This window comes from Festucalex cinctus, chromosome 3, assembly GCF_051991245.1.
Source record: "Festucalex cinctus isolate MCC-2025b chromosome 3, RoL_Fcin_1.0, whole genome shotgun sequence".
NCBI lineage: Eukaryota > Metazoa > Chordata > Actinopteri > Syngnathiformes > Syngnathidae > Festucalex > Festucalex cinctus.
Window position 1 is genome coordinate 19,624,900 of NC_135413.1, and position 21,872 is coordinate 19,646,771.

A 21,872-nucleotide genomic window follows, 5' to 3' on the forward strand; every position below is an offset into this window, starting at 1 on the left:
TGTTACTTGCTGTCTTCCTTCCGTTGTGACTTTGCTCACCTTTTTGTTTCCTTTTGTTACCTTGAGCCGGATATTCATTTAGGCTTTTTGTCATCGTTCGTGTTGTTTTGCTTCAGATTGTCTCTCACGCTTGCATGCTGCATTTGTTTCATACATTTTGTTGATAAGCTCAGGGATGTGTCTCTGCTTGGGATGCATGATTTGGCATTTCGCCTCCATTATAGTGCTTTCCATAGAAAAACACAGCATAGTCCAACAACATCAATAAAGGACGGAAGCTAATGCAAAATATAAAAAGAATGATGATGAATGACAAACGCAACAAACACGATTTGTGAGAATGACGGTCAGCTGGTTGATGGCCCATTCACTTGACCAAACTACTACTGAGTCCACATCCACACAAGGCAAGGCAAGGCAAGTTTATTTGTATAGCACATTTCATACACAAGGAAAGGCAACACATAAGCATCAACAAACGATAGTTAACATTCAGAGGAAGAAAAATAAATAAAAATAGGTTACAAAATTTTCTTTTTGGAATTAATTAAACAAGTGAGTATCAAACTCATACGCCATTGCACGGCACAGTCGCTTTCTTTTCTTCTTCTTTTAAATTACTGGTGAGGATTACGTCTCGATGGTGAATACCGCCACCTACAGCGGCGGAGTCCCCTCTCAATAGCAAAAGAAGAACAGATGGAAATGGGCATAAGTCACATGTCTGTTTTGCGCATTTTCAGTAAATTCGATTAAAAAATTCGAAACAATTGGATGGAAACCTGACTATTGACGTTGTCCACCGCCGCGGAGGGCATATAGATATGTCTCCATCTTTTTTTCTTTTTTTTTAAATACTCCCACGGGAGGGAAATAAACAAATCTTTATGAATGATGAATTTAAATAATTTAAATGACCTCTTTAGTACCCTTCAAAATACTGATGCGGCTGTCACTCGCCCTCCACAGTCTCTGAGCGACCTTCGATGGCAGCCTTTATGAAGTCAAAACAAAATGTCGTATGCATTGCCTTTATTTTGATGTGCATGAGTGTCAGCAGTGCAAGCGAACAAGAGTGTTGCCAGTGCAATAATATTGTCACTGTGCTTAGTGACATTCTAGCAACTCTTAATAAAAAAAAAAAAAAAAAAAAAAGTTAGCTCCAAGGCCAACTGCAGTCCTCGTGTTAGAAGCAATCTTATTTCCTGCATGGTGGAGGGAGGAATGGAATTCAATGAGCTTCAATGAGCAGATGGCATCCTTTCACCGAGTAAGACCGCCATTTTGACTTGAGACGCAATTGTGACGTAAGCTCAGAATTGTCCATATACATATAGAAACAAATATGGACGGTGGAGACATGTTGATTATAATCATGATGTCAAGTTAATATGTGTACATACGTCATTTTATGTGACCGATTATTATTGCTTTCGCCAGTTTTTAATTTAAATGTTTATTTCCTAATAAGGTAAGACAAGTGGCATCTTATTCAAAACAATGCACTTTACAATATAAGTAATGAATTGCAATTATGTAAACATATGAAATTGACCCGATTTTTCCAATTGCTGTAACATTCAGGGTTTTGTTTCCCCCATGACGGGAACATGACGCTCATCCGTAAGCACTTGGGCATTGAATGATGAGGGTCATGGTTTAAATCCTGCTGCAGACAAAAGAAATTGGATCTAGCGAGAGAGATACTGGTCTGCATTCTGACTACTTTCAAAGTGACCTTGAGAAAAATATCAAAACTTATATAAATAGAGAATTGTATAGTCCGCTTGTGGCTAAGCAATTTTAAAGTAGACGTTATGGAAAATCTCTGTAGTGTCCCATATGTAAAAAATAAATGAAAAAATAAAAAAATAAAAAAATTGTTATCTGTCTATTTCTGATCATGTGTCTGTGAGTTAGTCGTTGCACTTCCTTCACATAACAGTTGAGCAGGCACTAGTAATCATGGTAACGGACTCCATTATTTTGAGCCCAATAGTATGTAGGGCGGGATAATGTCGGCCTCACTCATTCACTCGCATTCACTATATTTAAAGTATAAAATCAGCTGTACTTTTAAAAAATAAAATCGTGTCACAGACATGTTATTAAGAATCTTGTAATTGCTAAATAAATATTTTTGAATAATAAGACTATACCATTGAAATTGTGGCACAGTATAAACGACCATAGTGACTTTAAATCCATCCATCCATTTTCTTGACCGCTTATTCTTCACAAGGGTCGCGGGGGGTGCTGGCGCCTATCTCAGCTGGCTCTGGGCAGTAGGCGGGGGACACCCTGGACTGGTTACCAGCCAATAGTGACTTTAAATTAAAAAAAAAAAAAAAAAAAAACTTAATAAAAATGTATAGCACCCTATTTTTGGTGCTGCGTACTTTTATGTATGTTAACCGGTGGGCTAGATTGATAGGAATCTACCATTTGCATTGAGGGGGAACTTTTCCGTGGAAAACAAAATGAACGTTTTTTTTTGTTTTTGTTTTGTTTTTGTTCTGTTTTTTTTTTTTTTGTTTTTTGTTTTTTAAGTTTCATTTTACTGTTATACAAATAAAGTTTGATTGACCAAAATCAAATTAGTTGTTGTTGCTCAACACCTGCTGCTGCAGAAAAATAATTGAAATTAGTTGCACAGTTTTTGTATGACTAACTATTAACAAAGACAAAACAGATAAAACGAATATACCAAAAAGTGTCCTTGATAACTTACTAATCTTTTACAGTATGTGTGTGATGATGTAAACTGTTTATAATTGGTGGACAAAAAAAAAGAAAAAAAGAAAAAAAGAACACACACTGCTGTTTTAGAAAGGGAAAGTACGGTAATTGCTGTGATGTGTTATCAAGCCTTTGCTATTTAATATTTAATTCATATAAGGTACTTATATAATTCCAATAATGTTTTGGCTAATTAGTTTGTTCACCAAAGTCATCTTACAGACATATAAAGTAAAGTCTTATTCTATAATTTATTTCTTCTCTTATTATTATTATTATTATTATTATTATTATTATTATTATTATTATTATTATTATTATTTATTTATTTATTTATTTATTTATTTATTTATTTATTTATTCATTAATTTATTTATTTTACCATGTTTAGTCCTACTTTGAATGTACTTTTGTTTTGTTTTTTGTTTTTTTGGTCCTTTGTTCCCGGGATGGTTATGAGTACAAAATGCATGTCTCCAGCTGCCTGCCAGAGCAAAGTTAAAAGACTCCAACTATCCCTTCATTTTCTCTCCCGCTTATCCTCATTAGTGTCACGGATGGCTTTGGGCAAAAGATGGGGTACACCCTGGGCTGGTCGCCAATCAATCACAGGGCACGGGTTTAAATAGTGGGTGGATTCATGTTAATAATAGAAATAAATGCTCTTTTCAAACTTGGCATCGCTGGCAATAAACATGATGTGCACACTGAGATTCAGTCAATCTTTTAGTCAGAACCTGTTTAATTATTTTTCTATAAAGGTAGCAAAACATACAGCGGTATGTATGCAGGATATTTAAAGCACAGTGAAAGAGAGAAGAAAGATTGCTCAAAGACAAGCACAGGCAGACATTAAAGCACAAACAAAGATTTGTTTTTTGTTACAATCACACAAGGTTGCTTTTGAGAGCAGCGCGATCTTTGGACATACAGTTCAGGTATGCCTCAGTGTACAATATGTACAGCTGCTTTGAAATGAAGAGCTCGTTGCTCCTGTCCAGTGAGAATACATGCAATGTGATGTGTGTACATCCATCACGCTTGTTGGGCAGCTTCTTCCTTACATCCCAGGAAAATTCCATCGTTCACAGATGATGTCACATTTGAATGTCTGTACTTTGAGATGAGAACAGCACCACTGCTGGTACCAGGTGGTCGGACAAGATGAATTGTTTTGAGTCTTTCAGCTTGCTGTACAGTAGGTATAAGGAGTTATCAGAACGGATTGTCCCAACAGCTTTTGAGGTGCTGCAATACTAACAGGCATAGAAAGTATTGCACCGCATGCTTGTCTCTACAGGTTGAACATCTGAGCAGAGCAATATAAATAGCTTACGCAACAAGAGTGACCAGTACGTACTATAATCTGATATCCAGTCAAACAGCAATGCTGAAAACACAAATAGACCATCTGCTGTGAAAAGTTTACAATACAGTGAGAAATAAATTTACATTTGGCTCTATTCTGTCATTGATGAAATCATGTTGCTTTTCTGTTAATTATCTTAGCACTGCACATGTTGATAATGAAATAACACAACTCAAATAAAGTGAAACATGGCACTTGAAGGGCATACAGAATATTGTGTATACAACATTTCAGTTCACAGTATATTAAATGCACCACAGATGTCCGGCTCTAAATTATGCGTATAACATTTTGCACATAGAGTATGCACATTGATTTTGGTATATCTGTTGGGTCTATTTGGGGTTCATTTCATTCTGGTTTAAAGCGTGTTGACTGCCAATAGTGTCCTGAGGGAATGATACTTGTGCGATGAAGACATAATACGCCTTTTAATAAAAAATATTGCCATAATAGCAAATGAGACAAACATTATGTACAAAAGGAACCCATTTAAACCTACATGTGATTGATCAAGTAATGTTTTCTAACCCAAAATATCAGAAGACAGTTGAACTTATTTCATCCTACCAAATGTTGTTATATGTTTTAAGAGTAAAGAGGAACATAAACATTTAATTGCTGTGTTAGTTGTAAAAATAATACGTATGGAAATTTGGATTGCTTAGGAGAGGTTTGCTAATGCATGTGAAAAAGAGTGTTCATCTGCATCTCTCCACTAACATATATGGTGTTTAAAATTTGGACTATTATTGTGATTTCCTTTTTAGCTTACCTCTAAAAGAAAACAGTTAAAGAACGGTTTCCTTAGTTACAGGTAGGCTGACACATAAAAGGGCGGAAGATCCAAAATGTTATGATTTCAAATTCTTTGCCTGGGGAAATAGCAGTTGTTAGGCTATGTTAGGCTGTTCAAAGAAGTCTATTCAACCTTAATGGCCGCCAAAGTTAATGCCAGTGCAGAAAGTGTTGGAAAAAAATAATAATAATTCTGATCACATTAGATGGTCTCTACAAAAACATTGTGATGGAGAGTATCAGGACAGTAAGTGACCTTATTTCAAGGTATCCGTATTCACAACAGCAGCTGATATTGTGGTCATTTGACAATCAGGGACTAGAAATTCAAATAGAAAATTGCTATTTCATGCAATTTTAAATAAAAAAAAAAAAGCTACATTGCAATATATAGGTCTTTCTTTCCAATTGATCTGTCGTTTCTGTTGGGAAATTTTATGACTCACAAGTACTGGGGGTGGGGTGGGGGGGGGGGGGGGGGGGGGGAATTGGTATCGAACATCCGTACAAGAAATGTCTGCAATCCTAACTGTGGGCTTGGTGACCTCCTTTGGCCACTATGATAATAAAGAGGGACTTGAGCAGGTGATTGTGGGTTTGCACAACAGTCAGCATTGCACACATTTTTTTTCTTTTTTTCTTTACTTATGTTTTTATTGTTTCATTTGTTTGCCACCAAATTGTCATGTTTCTGACCATTGTAAGCCATATCTCAGTATGGACGAGATATATATAATCACCCTGTTATATGCAACGTAGTATGCCTATGACATGCTACAGTACAACATATCCAGTTCCTCATGATTCACACATATGTATCCTCCGAGGGTGACAACTTATCTGCATAGAAATTGTTTCCAAATTGCTCCAACTCGGTGATTAAGGCCCCTAAGTACTAATTCTGACAGTTTAATTAAAGTTCAAAACTAGCGTACCTTCTTAAAGCCACTCTAGCATGTCTCTGGATGGAGTCCCCTATGTAAAAAACAGGCTGGTTGGAGAGTTTTCATTTTGATAGCTTCGTCTCTATATTCCTTTGTGTTTCCTTTTGTCTTGAAGTTTTAAATTGCTGTGGTTGTGTTGCCATAACGCTCTTCATCTACATACTGTACAGCGATGAAACTCACGGGTTTCTGAGGGTTGTGTATAAGAAGAATATCATGGACTTTAAAGTTAGTTTGACTTTAATATCCCAAATGACGTTGGACAAATAGCATTCCAGCTGCATAACATTTGAAACGCATCTTTTGATCATCTTACACTGTTGGTACATTTTATAAACTTGCCTCTGGCAAGATAGATCAGCAGATTCAATGCATAGGGAAATCCAAATGTCTTTCTTGATATTTTCTTTCTCACAGCAATTTAATAGCCGATCACCTTTTGCAAAGTGCTTATACTCTTGCCTTCGAGGGATCATTTCGTGTTGAGGCAGATAATAGCCGTACGGTACACGGCTTTAAAGTCAGATAGCTTTGATTTATTTTAGGTAAAAACAAAAAAGCAACTCTCCGTTAAACACACAATGTTAGACAAGTAGATTCAGTTTAGTGCATCTGAACTGAGAACAAAAGTGTTTTGTTTTCCAAGTGGATTCATCTCTCCTCCCCCATCTGACTATAATGTGACAATATTTCTGATCCTCAGCCAGACAGAAGCAACTGTTCCCGGCAGCCAGTTAGAATAACAAACATTTTAGCGGGCCTGCAGGCTCAAACTACACTTCCCGGAGCATGAAATACACTTGGCTTATGATCGGGCTGCAGTGCTGTCAGAAGCGCATATTGGTCCCATAATGTAAGGCTACTGTGCAGGATGCCAAGGAGGATCCCGGGAGTATTCCAGACCTGGGCAAGAACCAATTAAAAAAAAAAAAAAAAAAAAAAAAACAGCTCAAGCACACTCTCACTTCACAGCGAGCGCTAAAAGTTGTACTGTAGTATGTTTTAACTGTTGTACAACTGCTGAGTCATCCCAGCAAATAATCAATAGCTAGTCACCTAATTTTACTTGTTGCATATCTAAACAAGGTATGTGTTAATGCTATGTGCAAACTAATCCAAGAAAGTAGAAGTTATTTATTCCAGCACAACAGATGACAGCAAGTATTTTATTATTATTACTATATATATATATATATATATATATATATATATATATATATATATATATATATATATATATATATATATATATATATTTTTTTTTTATTTTTTTTTTATTTATTTTTTTTTACACAATCTTCACTTTTTATAGGCAAAAAAAAAAATTATCCTAACACTATGATACTTTTCAGGGTTCTAAATTAACACCTGGCATCACGCCAAATGCTTTTTAAAAATTATTTTGGCAGGTGCTGATAAATTAGTGTGAACAGTTTTTCAAAATTAAAAACCAGGACAACACAATTTTGGAAATCAAATCTAACAATAAATTCCCACCAGGAACTATTTAATGTATAACAAATGTAGTTAATGCTAGTTAATCTAATGACCAGAGGTTGTAGCTAGTGCTAAATTCGATGTTGGTTAACAGTTCAACATCGATTATCAAGACAATGGACTCAACATGATCGAACATTTTTTTGCTCGGTCCCAGCAGCTATTAGAAGATGACTACTGTTTACTGTTGAAAATAGACTAAGTGCAATTTCTGCAGAAATTGCATGGGAATGCTAAAAGCTGAATGCTAAGATTTGAATGCATGTGGAATGCTTATGAAGTAAATTGAGAGATAAATTATGAAATTATGACCTCCTGGTTACTGGACAATGCACTTTACCAACTGTGCCTCCGAGCAGTATCAGTCACCTGGTAATGACGCTTAAGTTATATGTTATACGGAAGTGGGCGTGGAAAGTGATACTTAGAAAAAGTTCAATGTCTGTCCCATTGAAAATGAATGGGGAAAAGTTGATATTAAACGTTAAATTGTGCAAATACTGTAAGTAATGTGGAATCAGATGATATATACCCCGGGAGGCGTGAATGTTTGAAGCTAGTTTAAATGTGAATTGTGTAAATTGGAAGTATTATGCGGGAGTTGTTACGTGGCAAAAAAAAAAAAGCGTGGAGAATAAAAATCACAATAACATATGTGGGAATGCTTCAGCATTCCCACAATTGAAGTGTAAAAGGTTCACTTCTATTTGTCAAAAAAATAACACTATATAGGTGTTGCATTCACTGTATCAAAGAGTTACATTTTTTAATATAACTCAGAACTGGTGAGAACTAGCTCACCTCACAACGGACACATTGTAAACATGCTAATCTGCTGCTAATCTGAACTGGGTTACCAAATTGCTCTGCTTTTGTCTGTCTACACAGCAGTTCAGCCCATCAATGCAACTCAGCATACACTGCGTGTCAATTTATTTTTATGAGTTTCTCAAAAGTAAAGCTCTGGTGAATTAAAAAAAAAAAGAATAACAAATTAAAATTCATAAATTTGATATTAATACTGGTTAAAAATAAACCTGTGAGAAATTCCTAGTAAAGTTACTAAAAAAAAGTGAATAGAAATAAATTTGCAGGCAAGTTGGCATCTCCATTTCAAACCAGGGGTGTCCAAAGTTTGAAGGGCTACATACAGAGAATCCAAGGATGCAAGGGCTGTTTTGACATCTGCCATTTAATACTAAACCAGTTCATCAGTGTAGGTAAAGATATGTGAAGCTGTAATATATTTGTTTTTATATATACCATAGATGATTTTTCAACATTTTGGTTTGGCCTACCAAATGATGACTGATTGGTTGAAAACAAGGAAGTGAGAGATGAGAATAAAGTTCTTCTGTTCTGCTTTGCCACTCATAGTGTAGAAGGTAAATACTGTAGTACAATGCAGGCAAAGGACACAGGCCTTGTCAAATGTTATTTAAGTCTGAGAATATAAATCGAGCATGGAACTGGAATTGTTCAAATTCACTGTTTTGTTCTCGCTCATTTGTACCCCTGGTAGTGACTCCTTCATTTCCAATAAATGCTGTGGTACAATGCTTTGTAATGACATTTAACTCATTCACTGCCATTGACGGATATACACGTCAATGGGAACGGAATTGACTTAACTCATTCACTGCCATTGATGGATATACACATCAATGGCAGTGAATGAGTTAATATGCGCCTTGGCTGCGTGAATGCCAGTATGCCAGTATTTCACGCCACAATCTAGTGTGCAACCAGTGTGACAAACAAACAGGAATAGTGTGGTATGCAGATTAAAAAAAAAAAAAAAAAAAAAAGCGGAGCTAAAGTAAAAATAAAAAATGACTGGTGGAAATTCATATTGGCTGGTCACTTTAGAAAGTTACTACCCAGATTGGCTGGTGATCAAAAAAAAGTCCACATCCCCCAAAATGTGCCTGATAGGCTCAATGAATACTTTCCATAGGTATGAACTATGAATGGTTGTTTTTCTATGTGCCCTAAGATTGACTAGCAACTAGTCCACAGTGTACCCCACCTCTCAGTACAACTCACCTGGGAAAGAATACAACCAATCAATCGAGGCGACATATAAATGAACCCACACCGCCTGCACTAAAGTCAAGCAAGTATACCACTACACCATCAGTGACCTATAAACTTCAGAAAGAGATTTAAAAAAAAAAAAAAAAATCATGTTTACACAGAATTTCCATTTAGTAAAAGACATTGAGAACAAATGAACACTTTTAGTCACAATAAATTGGTAGAGCATTATTACATCCGCCGTTGACTGCGTGTATTTTTGAGTGAGATCAGTGTGTGGGACATCTTTAAATTCCACGGGGATCGGATGCGATCAATCCAGTACTTTCATGCGATGGCTCATAAATGGGTCTGACTTATCAAGCATGGAGTCTCTGGAGAACAGTGACAATTTGTGGCTGCAGAGTAACTCTCATCTCCACCTCATCCGTATTAGATAAGGGATGAGCATGAAGGAAAAGAACTTTGCAGTTGAATTAAGGTATATCATGCTTTTTGATATTGAAACATGCACCTGAAAGTCGAGATAAGCTGTACACTCTACAAGTTGCAAAAAACGGTGGTGTTAGTCTTGAAAAATGAGCATGTAAAAGCCTGACATTGATCCATCCTTTAAGCAACTTTATGAGATGCATGCAATCCTCTCATCTGGTGTTTAGGAAAAGGCGGACGGTGAGAAACGGAGGCGAAAATGTTCATCCTGTATTTTACAAGTCACACTGTGTTGAAACAGTTTTGTTCAAAAGAGCAAGAACAGAGAAGACAGAAGCACGATAAGGTAGTTGGCGGCTGCCAGACGACCGACTCGCCCTCGTAGAGACTCTTGGTTGAGCTCGCTTTGGATGTGGGAGCCATGTGGCGACGCTGTGGTTAATGTGTGACTGTCGCGGTTGGAGCACATGTCGTAGAGGTTTCCTGAAAACTGCATCTTCTTGGATTCTTGGCGGAGAGACTCCCACACGGTCGCCGCTTCCTCTGGACAGCCGGCCATCGCCACGTTGGCGCAGGCATGGAACTCATCCCATGATCTGAGGAGAAAAACAACTTTTTTGACTTTTTTGTTTGTTTGTTTGTTTGTTTTAATTATTATTTATGGTCTTGCGTTTTTTTTTTTTTTGTTGACCTAGATTTCGTTTAATTTCGTATTACTGTATTTTTTTTTCTTGTGTTTCTTGTTCATGTCTTCTCAACTGATTAGGTTTTCATTTCCGCTTGTTTCTTGTCCAGGTGTGTTAGTCTCTGGAATTGGATCCCAAAAACGCAGACACAAATAAGATTTTAACACTTTATTCGCATCACAATGTATACGCGGAACGCACTCACGACGAGACCAGAAACAACGAGAATGTATCAAGAATCAAGACACATGGAGCTAACTTGGGCTGTGTAGGTTCCACAGAGGAACAGAAGAATAATTTGGCGAAAACACACTTTTTTTGTCAGACTTATAAAGACAGCGAATGGATCTGATTGGCTGTGGCCAGACATGTGGGTAACCCTGATAGGTCGCTGAAAACAGGACTGACATGGATTTCTCTGATTGGCTTCTGACCAGATAAAGAGATTAAAGATTCCTGACATCACATAGCTTCTGACCAGTTGAAACTAGTTGCTGGTTACATGCTGATTGTATCAGTTCAAATCACACACTTGATCCAAACATAACCCTTGCCCCAAACAAAACACAGTCATGACAAGGTGTGCCTCATGTTCTCTTCAGATTGCTTGTATTTAGTTCATTTTAGTGCTGTCACTATCCAATATTTTATTTTTTTTTTTAGAATTGATTAATCTGTTATTCAATCGAGTATTCAACTAATTAGTTTCATTTTAATTTTGCATTAAAGTGTATTATAAAAGCATTTTTTTCCCCCTGATTACTGTTTATTAAGCAGTGATTGGTGGTTATTTTGTACTTCGTAGTCGTGTAGTGATTAAAATAAAAGGGGGGGGGGGGTGTACTGTTATCGGTTTGGACATCATAAAATTTCCTTATTTTAGTCTTATTTTGATTAAACTCAACTCAACTTTATTTATAAAGCGCTTTAAGAACAGCCATTGCTATATACAAAGTGCTGTACATAAACAAAAATATCGGTTGTGCAGTAAAGAATAAGGTAACAAAACAAGAATAAAGCAAACATTTAGAAGTGCGTATACAAGTTTTTTTTTCGTTTTTTTTTCACAAGTAAATACATTTTACATCAGTAAATTAATAAGAAGTAGGCGAGTGAATAAATAAATAAATAAATGAATAAATAAGTAGACTAAACATCAAATCCATACACACCACAAAAAAACTAAAACAAGTCTTATGGTGTGCCAAAAGCCAAAGAACACGTGTTTTAAAATGTGTTTTAAAAGAGGATAAAGAGGAGGATTGCCTAATATTTTGTGGAAGGTCGTTCCAAAGGGAGGGACCGGCAACAGCAAAGGCTCGATTTCCTCTAAGCCTCTGCTTAGCCCTCGGTACCTCCAATTGAGTCTGGTCTGCCGACCTGAGGCACCGGGCGGGTCCAAGATAAGTTGGGGCAAGACCATTTAGAGATTTGAAAACAAATAGAAGAATCTTAAAGTGGACTCTAAATTTCACGGGCAGACAGTGAAGAGAGGCCAGGATAGGGGTTGTTTGTTCCCTCTTACGGGCACCAGTAAGGAATCGGTTAATTTTGACAGCTCTAGTTCATTTCGGGGTTTTATTTGACCATCCATCCATGCATCGTCACTCTGTACCGCTTACTACTCAAAAGGGTTGTGGGGTTGCTGGAGCCTATCCCAGCTGGTTTTGGGCAGTAGGTGGGGTACACCCTGAACTGAACAACCATCCACACTCACACTCACACCTCGGAACAATTCAGAGTGTTCCATTAACCTGTCATGCATGTCTTTGGAATGTGGGAGGAGACCTGAGTACCCGGAGAAGACCCACGCAGGCACGGCAAGAACATGCAAACTCCACCTTAGGAAAGCCGAAACCTGGACTGTTTTTTTTTTTTTTTTTTTTTTTGTATTTAGTTTTATTTTTATTAGTTTGTCTGTTTTTATGTTTTTATTTACTCTGTTCTCCACTTTAATCACGAGCATCGCCACAAAACTGTGACAGTGCTATCTTTAACAGAAAGTTAACATAACACTGTAATTGTACAACTAAGGATTCAGCCAAAATTTGCATAAAGTTGGTCAGGATTCCAGTGTGGTTTATGAGTGAATTAAGGCAAGTTGCTTTGTTTTACATTACACTGTATTTAACATTCTTGTGCATTTGTGAGAAAAATGTCACCTATATTAAGAAGTGAGATGAGCGAGGGCGCTACTGCGACACAAATCACCTTCAAATCATGCCTTTATGAGTCAAGTTAAGACTTGAATATCAATGTTCTACAGTACATTTTATGTTTTGGTGATTTGTTTCTTTTTATACATTTTGTTGAGACATTTGATCTGGTGAAAACTAACCTGTGTAGCAAGATGTGCCCTCATCTCAACAAAACCATTAGATGGAAAAGAAGAACAAGAGAAAAACAGCTTGGTGATTGAGACTCCCCTCACTAAAAATGACGTCTCACTGCAGACGCAATGCAGTGTTGGAGCTGGAGTTGATGTCTTGTCAGCTCATAATGAGGACATGCACAAACTCCACATTCCATGTACAGTACCTCAAAAAATATCAGCGCACCTCTCACGTTTTTCGTAATAGTTTTTTTCCTTATATATAATAATGCTGCAGAAATGACACTTTTTAATGCAGCTTGCATTACAGTGTAAATTAACTGTGCTGGCAAAAAAAAAAAAAAAAAAAAAAAAAAAAAAAAATGGGAACCATATTGAACTTTCAGTCACCAGGATGTGCGAGAACTCTCACTATTGTTAGCAAATCTATGCCTCTATTCTTAGTTGGTGTATTTCCTAATTCTGACTATTGTAAGTCTGGTCTGAAGTCTGGTCTGAAGTCTATTGATCACACGCTTTGGCAAGTTTGTCAAAGAGAAAATTAGTCATGGAATTCGTCATAAAACTAATCAAAAGCTTGTCCGCACTGGCCGACAGACTGCTGAACTGATTGATTTGACATCAGGAAGAAAGTTAATATCCATCCATTTTCTTTGCCACTTGTCCTCATGAGTGTCACGGGTGAGCTGGTCTCTGGAGCCTATCCCATCTTATTTTGGGCAATAGCCAATCACAAAGGTTCATTTTTTGTGGCGATGTGGGATGACTGCCAGATTATTCCAAGAGAAAACAAGCACAAGATTATGCAAACGGCACACAAGATGATCTGAGTCAAGATTCAAATTTGGCTCTTGTGAGCTGCGAACAGACACACTAATGATTAGTCCATCATACTGCCCAGATTATCATTTGCAAATCAATTGTTTACTCAGTTTGTGATGGGCCTGACCCATGATGCTTCATGGTTAGAAACGTCGCAGACGATTTGTGTATCTTCGAGTGTGCAAATCAACCAGAGCAATACACTTAAGCAGTTGTTCTCCTTTTTGTTACTATTTTTAATTTGACTTTTATTTATCTTTTATTATTAAATTGCAGTGTTTTTTAACCTTTACTTACTTACTACGCTAGTGTCGGTTAGGGGCTGACTAAGGCATGTTCTATCATAGGAACTCCGTTAACCCCCAAAAATGGAACAGAACAGGAATAATGAAGTGACTGAATAGAAGACCATTTGACATTATGGTCTTTTGATGTCCAAAGGCATCAAAGTAATTATTGGAATCTCATTATTTGTACTTGTACTCTTACTTTAAAAAGTTTTAAAGGTTTTTTTTCTCACAAATATCCCATTTTGATTTGTGCTGTTGTGTTGCCTTGAAACTGCAGCAAGGCATTAAAATTTGGATGTGTATTGCAGTAAGAAAAAAAAAAAAAAAAAAAAAAAACGAGAGTGGAAAATCTATCAAAGCGCCCTTTTGTCAGTTTATTTTGGTAGTGTTAGTTTTTATTCAAATAACCTTCAAGCTGCATCTTGAGAGTTCAGCCTGTCTGACTACAAATGGCCGTTAATACATCCTAACACAATGTTGGCTATCTTTTCCCAGTGGAAAGACCGGCAGTGATGACGGGAGAGAGAGAGAGAGAGAGAGAGAGAGAGAGAGAGAGAGAGAGAGAGAGAGAGAGAGTAATGAAGAAAACAGAAGCAGATGGTTCTGATAAAAAATAAATAAATAAAAAAAGCCACACAAAACACTCAAAACCTAAAGGCATTTAAACACCTTCCGTGGAGATTAGCTCCAATGAAAATCACATTTTAAGATCATTAACATGACAAAGTGATGTAGTTCACTTGGTGCAACACAAATAAGGAACAAATTAAGCAGTCAACAGCGTAATTAAGCATTTACTGTACCTACTGCTTTCAAAATTACTTATCTGAGGTGAAGATGGAGGTCGTGTATGTGTTAATTGAAAGACATTTTACGGTATCCCCCCAAAAATCATAACAAAACAACTTCTGTAACTTTTCCTCTTTTTAATTTACACTCCAAACTACAGTCGCTTGCAAACAAATTCATTTTTGTCCCGTTAAGCCACAACATAAATTGCCTTGATTTCATACCATTGACCAACACAAAGTGCTGCTGTAAATGAGTTATGCTACTTGTTCACTGATTCCGGTAAATATCTTTCATAAGGGGGTTGGCCAAACATCACTTGAGACCGACTTAGAGGATGATTCAGAATAATGCACAGGACAAGTTTCAAGTCTTCTGATTTCCCTCATTCAATGCACTTCTATATTGATTGATTGATTGATTGATTGATTGATTGATTGATTGATTGATTGATTGATTGATTGATTGATTGATTGATTGAACATATAAACGCATCACAAGTATAAAATACAAGTTGTAGTTAAAAAAGACAAAAGGAAATGAAAAATAAATCGTCAATAGTATCATAATTTACATGTTCAAAAGGAGTAGGAAAAAGTTCAAAAACTTCTCTAGTCCTACTCACTAATGCTTCTATCATAATAATATACTAAAGTTGTTCTTACTAACATAAAAGTTAAACATTAGAAAATAAACAAAAACAATGTTTATCTTAAGTGCACAAATATATTGGTATGAGTTATAAGTCCTTATCCATTACATATACGCAAAGAAGACAGAGCAAAAGTAAAGTAAGTATTGAACATATGTGGGCACACATGCACATACGTACATAATAAGTACATACACATATAAACATACATACACACAAATTTATTTACATTTATACCTGATTTACATATTTTTCTATAATTATCTTTTTAAACCTCTTTTTAAATGCAGTAATTGATTCGCATTTTTTTTCCAGTTCAATTTCATAAGTGTACCACAAATTAATCCCTTTAACAGAAACACACATTTGCTTTATGTTTGTTCTTATCATTGTTTTTTTTAAAGTCACTTGTGCCCTGTAACCCATAGCAACAGCCCTCTTTTGAATAACTTCTGAATACTGTGGCAAAGTTGGTTATTGTATACTTTGTACATGATTGAGCTGTTTTAAATTTGACAAGGTCAGAGAATTTGAGAGTATTTAATTTTATGAATAACGGATTTGTTGGTTCCATATAATGTGACTGATTAATTATTCGTATGGCTTTTTTTGTAATTTAAAGACAGATTGTGTGTTGGTTTTGTATGTCTTTCCCCATATTTCGACACAATAAATCATGTATGGCAGTGATAATATACAATATGATGCATACATTCATGCAACATTGGTAACACTGGTGTGCGACTGTGCGTGGATGTGGTTTTCCTAAAAAATTAGTGTACACAAGTTAGGTTAAGATACTTTCTCTAAAAAAAAAAAAAATTAAAAAAAAAAGACATATACTGTACGGAATTTTTATCGGACAGCAGTAAGGTTGTTAGATTTAAAATGGCCCTGAACTGAATACTGGAATTCAAAACTTATCTTTATAAAGGAAAATTATTTCAGAACCGTTCTTGTTTGGAATCTCATTTGTATTGCGCAGGTGCACCGAAGGTAGCGTATATTACAGTATAAAGTGATGTTTGGAAAGGCTCCGCTTTCCAGATTCATATTAGGGGACTTGCTTCTTGTCACATACACGTGGGGCCTGCCTACACGCACGCACATTTGGAACAGTTCCAGGACTTAAACATTCCAGCAGCCTGCCACTGGTTCAGAGGGGATGGCTGCCTCCTTGTTGTGGGAGGAGGAGCAGATGGAGGTGTTGAGTTTAAAGGCGCTGATTTTTGCATTGGCCCGTTCTGTATGTTTTTCCATCTATGTGTGTGCGTGCGTGTGTCTGTTGGCTTGAAGTCACAGGTGGTGCGCAAACAGCGGAATCGCTGTGAGGACACTTAACAGACAAGCAGCTGCTTCCAACAAGACGAAAACCTCAAGAGAGTTCTGCTCTACTGCTGCTAACATCCTACTCCTGTCATTCTCAAACTTCCAAAACCATCGCTGAGCTTTCTTTTTAAGTGCTAAAGTTGTATCAGTATGTGTATTTACAAGACTGTACTGCACTTCAGAGCTACTATATTTATATTTATTACTTTGTTTTCAGTGGGAGTCACTGAAGGTGTATCAGTTCACTTGCCTGATTTTCCTGCTGGCCACGTGGGTACAATTCCCACTCAGGGACAGTGCAAATGTGAGCGTGATTGGTTGTCTGTCACTACATGTGTCTTGGGATTGACTGGAGACCAGTCCAGGTGGTCAACCACTTTTTTCCCCCTAAGTCAACTGGAAACGCTCCAACTCACCTGCAGCCCTGAACAGCATATAGAAATGGATGGGTGGCTGGATTTCAATGTTCGATTCAGTTTGCCTCAGGATTTTTTACTCAGACACAAACCATTACATTTTCATAGCCGAAGGGCCATTTGTGCTTTCTAATTGAGGACTCTAATTTCCCGTTGTCCAAAAAAACATGGACTGCATTTTTGTAAATATATGGTGTGACTGTGAGTGGGACTGACTGCATGTCTTGTTTATCAACCCTTGCTATATGCACTGATTAACTTGTAAAATTATACAACTGTATAGGGTACATTTGTAATATGGAATATGTGAGCAGCGAAGGACATTCTAGCTCAAGTAGATTTTTCACTGAAAATGGAGAATGAATATCAACTTTTGTAAGGGTCTGTAAAGTAATTTAAATTTGACCTTGCCTTAGGCTATTACAATAATCATATGGTGCTGAAGATATTAATTGGTTGTATGCTGCAAGGAAGTTAAATTCACCCTAATCCCCCCCCCCACCCCCCCCCCCCCCCAAAAAAAATAACAAATAAAATCACAAACCACTTGATCAAAATATGTCCACATACTCCACTCCACTGTCCACATAATGTAATTCAAACCCAAAACTTCTCATCCGTGAGATAGACATGTTACCACTACTCCACCTTACTGTTTGCATTCAAGCCTCTGGTATTTATTTTGAAGGATAACAACTATGGAAAGAAGCATTTTTCAATTTCACCTTCTTTTTTGACAGAAACCTTCGGAATGTTTTAGCTCACAGACTGTTTCAGAATATTAAGTGATGTGGTCTAATCACAACTTTACAACTACTGTACGTGTGTGACACAAGTAATTACGGTTTGGATACAATTATAGTGCATACAGTTCATTAGTGTTGCTGTAAACGCTTTAGTAAAACATCTAAAGCGTAAAAGTGATCCGTACAATATATATGTCCACAAAATAACAGCTGTTTTACTGGATTAAAAACATATATGGATATAAAAAACATGGAACCTACCAGAAGAAAGATTAGAGTCTCTTCTTTAATCAGGAAAAAAGTATATTTCTATCTGTTTCAGTTTTGCACCAGTTATCATTAGCATATAGCTAAGTTTCATCATTATTCACAAATGTGTTTACAACAGTGGGGAAAAGAGCTTTTTGAAACATTGCCCTGGTTGATCTCTTATACTCTGCTGCCACCTGCTGGCCGTTTTTGTAATAACTACCATTGCTTCAAGTGTTTTTTTTTCCGTTTTTTTTTTTTTTCCAGTTCAAAGGCTGCATCAAAGCCTGTATGCTCTAGCATAAAAAAAATAAAAAAATAAATAAAAAAAACTGGGACCATGGTAATAGTTAAAATAGAATGTAATTATATGTTTTTGGCAACAAATGAGTTAATGTGCAACCCTCTATTTACTCAGCAAACATTAATGCGATAGACTCACTGCAGCATATCTGGAGTCTGATCATGCGTATAGGCCTGATGTTTCACTGGTCACATTTTTCAGTTCTCCCAGGTTCGCAAGAACTGGAGGTATGTAAACTTTTTCTTCATGCATCCCCGTATAAAGTTGCTGAACTTCTGATTACCTTGTCCAGTGGTCAATCCATCTATTTGGATGTTGATCATTGAGAAATCTCCTGGCAGTGAGATGCCAGTGCAGTCACCACTAATCTTGGCACGATACCAAAATTTCAACTTCAATACTATGCTTATATAAATTAACTGGAAAGCGGTACTTTAACGATACCAAGGCAAAAACTTAGAACACCCGTAAAAAGAAGTGAAATAATCAAAAGGTTTCAAATTATTTTTATAATTCCCACAATTACTATTTAAAACACCCTAGAAAAACTTAGATAGTATGACTGTGAAATCAGGGAGTGTTTTAGTGTGCATCCTGTTTTCTATTATTTGCTATGAAAAAATGTATTCAAAAATACAACTGAATGTATGACTGAATGTAACCACGTTTTATCAAGTTTTATCAATTAAAATATTTGAGTCAGCAGCTTAAGAGGGTGTGAATACTCATTATGAAGTCATTGTTTAATGGTTCATAACTCAATTCTGTTTTATTTTGTGCTTTTTACTATTGCAATTCCAGTGGGCGAGTAACCTTTTAAGCTTTATAATTTTGTCTTGCTGTAACACAGCAACTATTTTTCATCAGCGTCTCTCCCATTCTTTCTTTTTTTTTTTTTTTTTTTTTTTTTTTTTTTTTTTTTTTTTTTTTTTTTTGAAGAGCTCAGAATTGTTCATTCGGTAGTCTTACCGATTCAACGTCTTGTCATCATTGCTCTTTTCCTTTTTTTTTTTTTTTTTTTTTTTTTTTTTTTTTTTTTTTTTTTTTTTTTTTTTTTTGTGTGTGTGTGTATGTGTGCGTGCGTTTGCGTGCGTGCGTTTGCGTGCGTGCGTGCGTTTGCGTGTGTGCGTTTGCGTGCGTTTGCGTGCGTGCGTGTGCGTGCGTGCAAATACGTATAAATTTATACTCATTCATTCACCTAAAACCTTATAAATATCCCATTACCCTTCGCCTTAACCAGGTACTTCAGAATCTTGCCAGAGTCGTGAGATTTAAATGGTCAGGAGACCAGAGAAAAGGTCAGAAAAAAAAGAAATAAAGAGAAAAGAAAGGTAAATCAAAGTGACATCCAGCACCGACCAAACACTTCCTGCCTTCCCCATGATTACAAAATCAAAGTCTTACGCCAACCCCGGAAGCCTCTAAATTCCAGCAAATTTAGCGAGATCTCAAGAGCCCAGAGGAAAAACTAAAGAGAGGAAGGAGGGAAGGATCGATAAGGCAGAGTGAGATCAATAGAAGCCAGTACATCCAATCCATCAAAGTGAAGTCCAGCACCAACAAGACCCCTCCTGCGTGGTTACAAAACCGGAGTCTTATGCCAACCCCAGAAACCTCATACTTCTAATAAATTAAGATCTCAAGTGACCAGAGGAAAAACTAAAGAGAGGAAGGAGGGAAGGATAGATAAAGAAAAGTGAGAACCACAGACACCAGCACCAACTGATTCAAGGGGCTGTGGGAGGGAGAGGGTACTTCTGTTGAGTTTCAGTAGATGCTGGTGCGACGGATCTGGCATGCATAAGGACCACCACCAAAGAGAGAAGCCGTCAACCGCGGTCCAGCAAAGCGAGCACCCCCCCCCGGAATCCCCAGGCCGCGGCAGCACCAAGGCCACCCCCAAGCCACCCGAGCGGACACCGGTCAGCGAGCCGACCCAGACACCCGGAACACCCCCGCCCCAGCCCCGGCCCACACCCCCGAGCCCAAGGCCGCAGAACGAGGCCCAGCGGGCCCCCACAGCGCCCCACCGGTCCCCAGCCCCCATCCCCCCACGACCCCCCCGCACCCCACCCAAACCCGCCATCCACCACGACCCAGGCCCCACCACCCCCGACCCCCAAACCCCCGAACACACCCCGACCCCCAGCACCCAACCCCCCACCCACCCATACCTCCACCCCCCCCCCAAACAAGCCGCCCCCCCCCCGACGGCCGCCACCCCCCCCCCCGCGAACCCGGCCCCCCGCGAGAACCCCCCACCCCCCCCCCGGAAACCGGCACCGGGCAGCAGCGCAGAGAGGGAAGATGTGCCCACCCCACCTCCAGCCGCGCGAGATTTGCACCGCGGCGGGAGGGGGGAAGCAGAGGAGGAAGCACCAGGGGAGAAGGCGGGACACCAGAACACCGAGCCCGGTGGGGAGAGGCCCCGGTCGTCACGCCAGAGTACAAGTGACACCTAACCCTGTTACTGAGTCCGCCAGCTCGCCGACTGGCGAGCTCTACCCTTACACCGTGAATGTGGCCCCACCCAGTGTATATACAAGTGTGTGCGTGTGGTGCATTAAAATTGGGAGCAGGTGAGTCGGAGCAGAGGGAAAAAATTTCCCCTACTCCGACACACCCGTATCCCCCCCCAAAAAATGAATATGTATATGTGTGGTGCATTAAAAAAGGGAATGGAGGGACAAAGTGGTGGGGCAGGGACACAAATGGGGGGGACCACAGCGCTGCCAGGCACTGCAGTCCATCCCCTCTGATGGCTCCCCGCCCCAACTCACCCCTCCCCTTGGACGTGAGGTGCATTAAAATTGGAGGGGAGTTGAAGGGTGAAGACGGTGTTTCCACCCTTCCCCACCCCACCAAGAAATGTGTTGTGTGCCCTATGTGTATATTTACAAAGTGTATAGTGCAAGCTAGTGAAGTGAGTAAGAGGAGCGACCAGCGGGGCCTCACCCAACCCGGCGGGTGTAGGTGGCACGCCCGCCCCCCAGCACCCCCACCCCCTGCCGCCCCCCACCTCATCCACCCGGCACCACAATGGGCGGGCAGCCAGCGCAGCAGGGCTACCGGACAGCCCACCAGCCACCGGGGCCCGCCCGGGGCACCAGGAGTTATACCGGAGCGGGGCAGGCCCCAAACCCTCGCCCGGCCCCCGGAGCCCGACGCCCGGGCCGGGGAGGGAGCCCCAGGCCCAGGGAGAGGGAGGGGGAGGGGCCGCAGGGCAGACAGGGAAGGGGGGGGGGGGGGCGGGGGAAGCGGGGAGAAGACGACAAGAAGGCGAAAGGGCGGCTGCAGGGCAGGAGGCGGGGGGGGAGAGGAGGAGGGAGGGCGACAAGGGAAAAGGGACCGGGAGGCAGAGGAGGATGGGCGGGAGGAGGCGAGGAGGGAGAGGCGACGGGGGGGAGGAAGGGGGAGGGGAGAGGGAACCACGGGGCACAC

The 21,872-nt window shown here is 39.1% G+C and overlaps 1 protein-coding gene across 1 annotated transcript in view; it reads right to left on the reverse strand.

The window, feature by feature from the left end:
* Window positions 1-9,130: 9,130 nt before the first annotated feature.
* The window catches only part of nrn1la (neuritin 1-like a), a 63,196-nt gene continuing 50,454 nt past the window's right edge, over window positions 9,131-21,872 (reverse strand). The window contains exon 3 of the mRNA XM_077516468.1: window positions 9,131-10,412. Within this exon, the coding sequence (XP_077372594.1) occupies window positions 10,124-10,412 (289 nt within the window). The 3' untranslated portion in view covers window positions 9,131-10,123. The remainder of the gene's footprint in view (window positions 10,413-21,872) is intronic.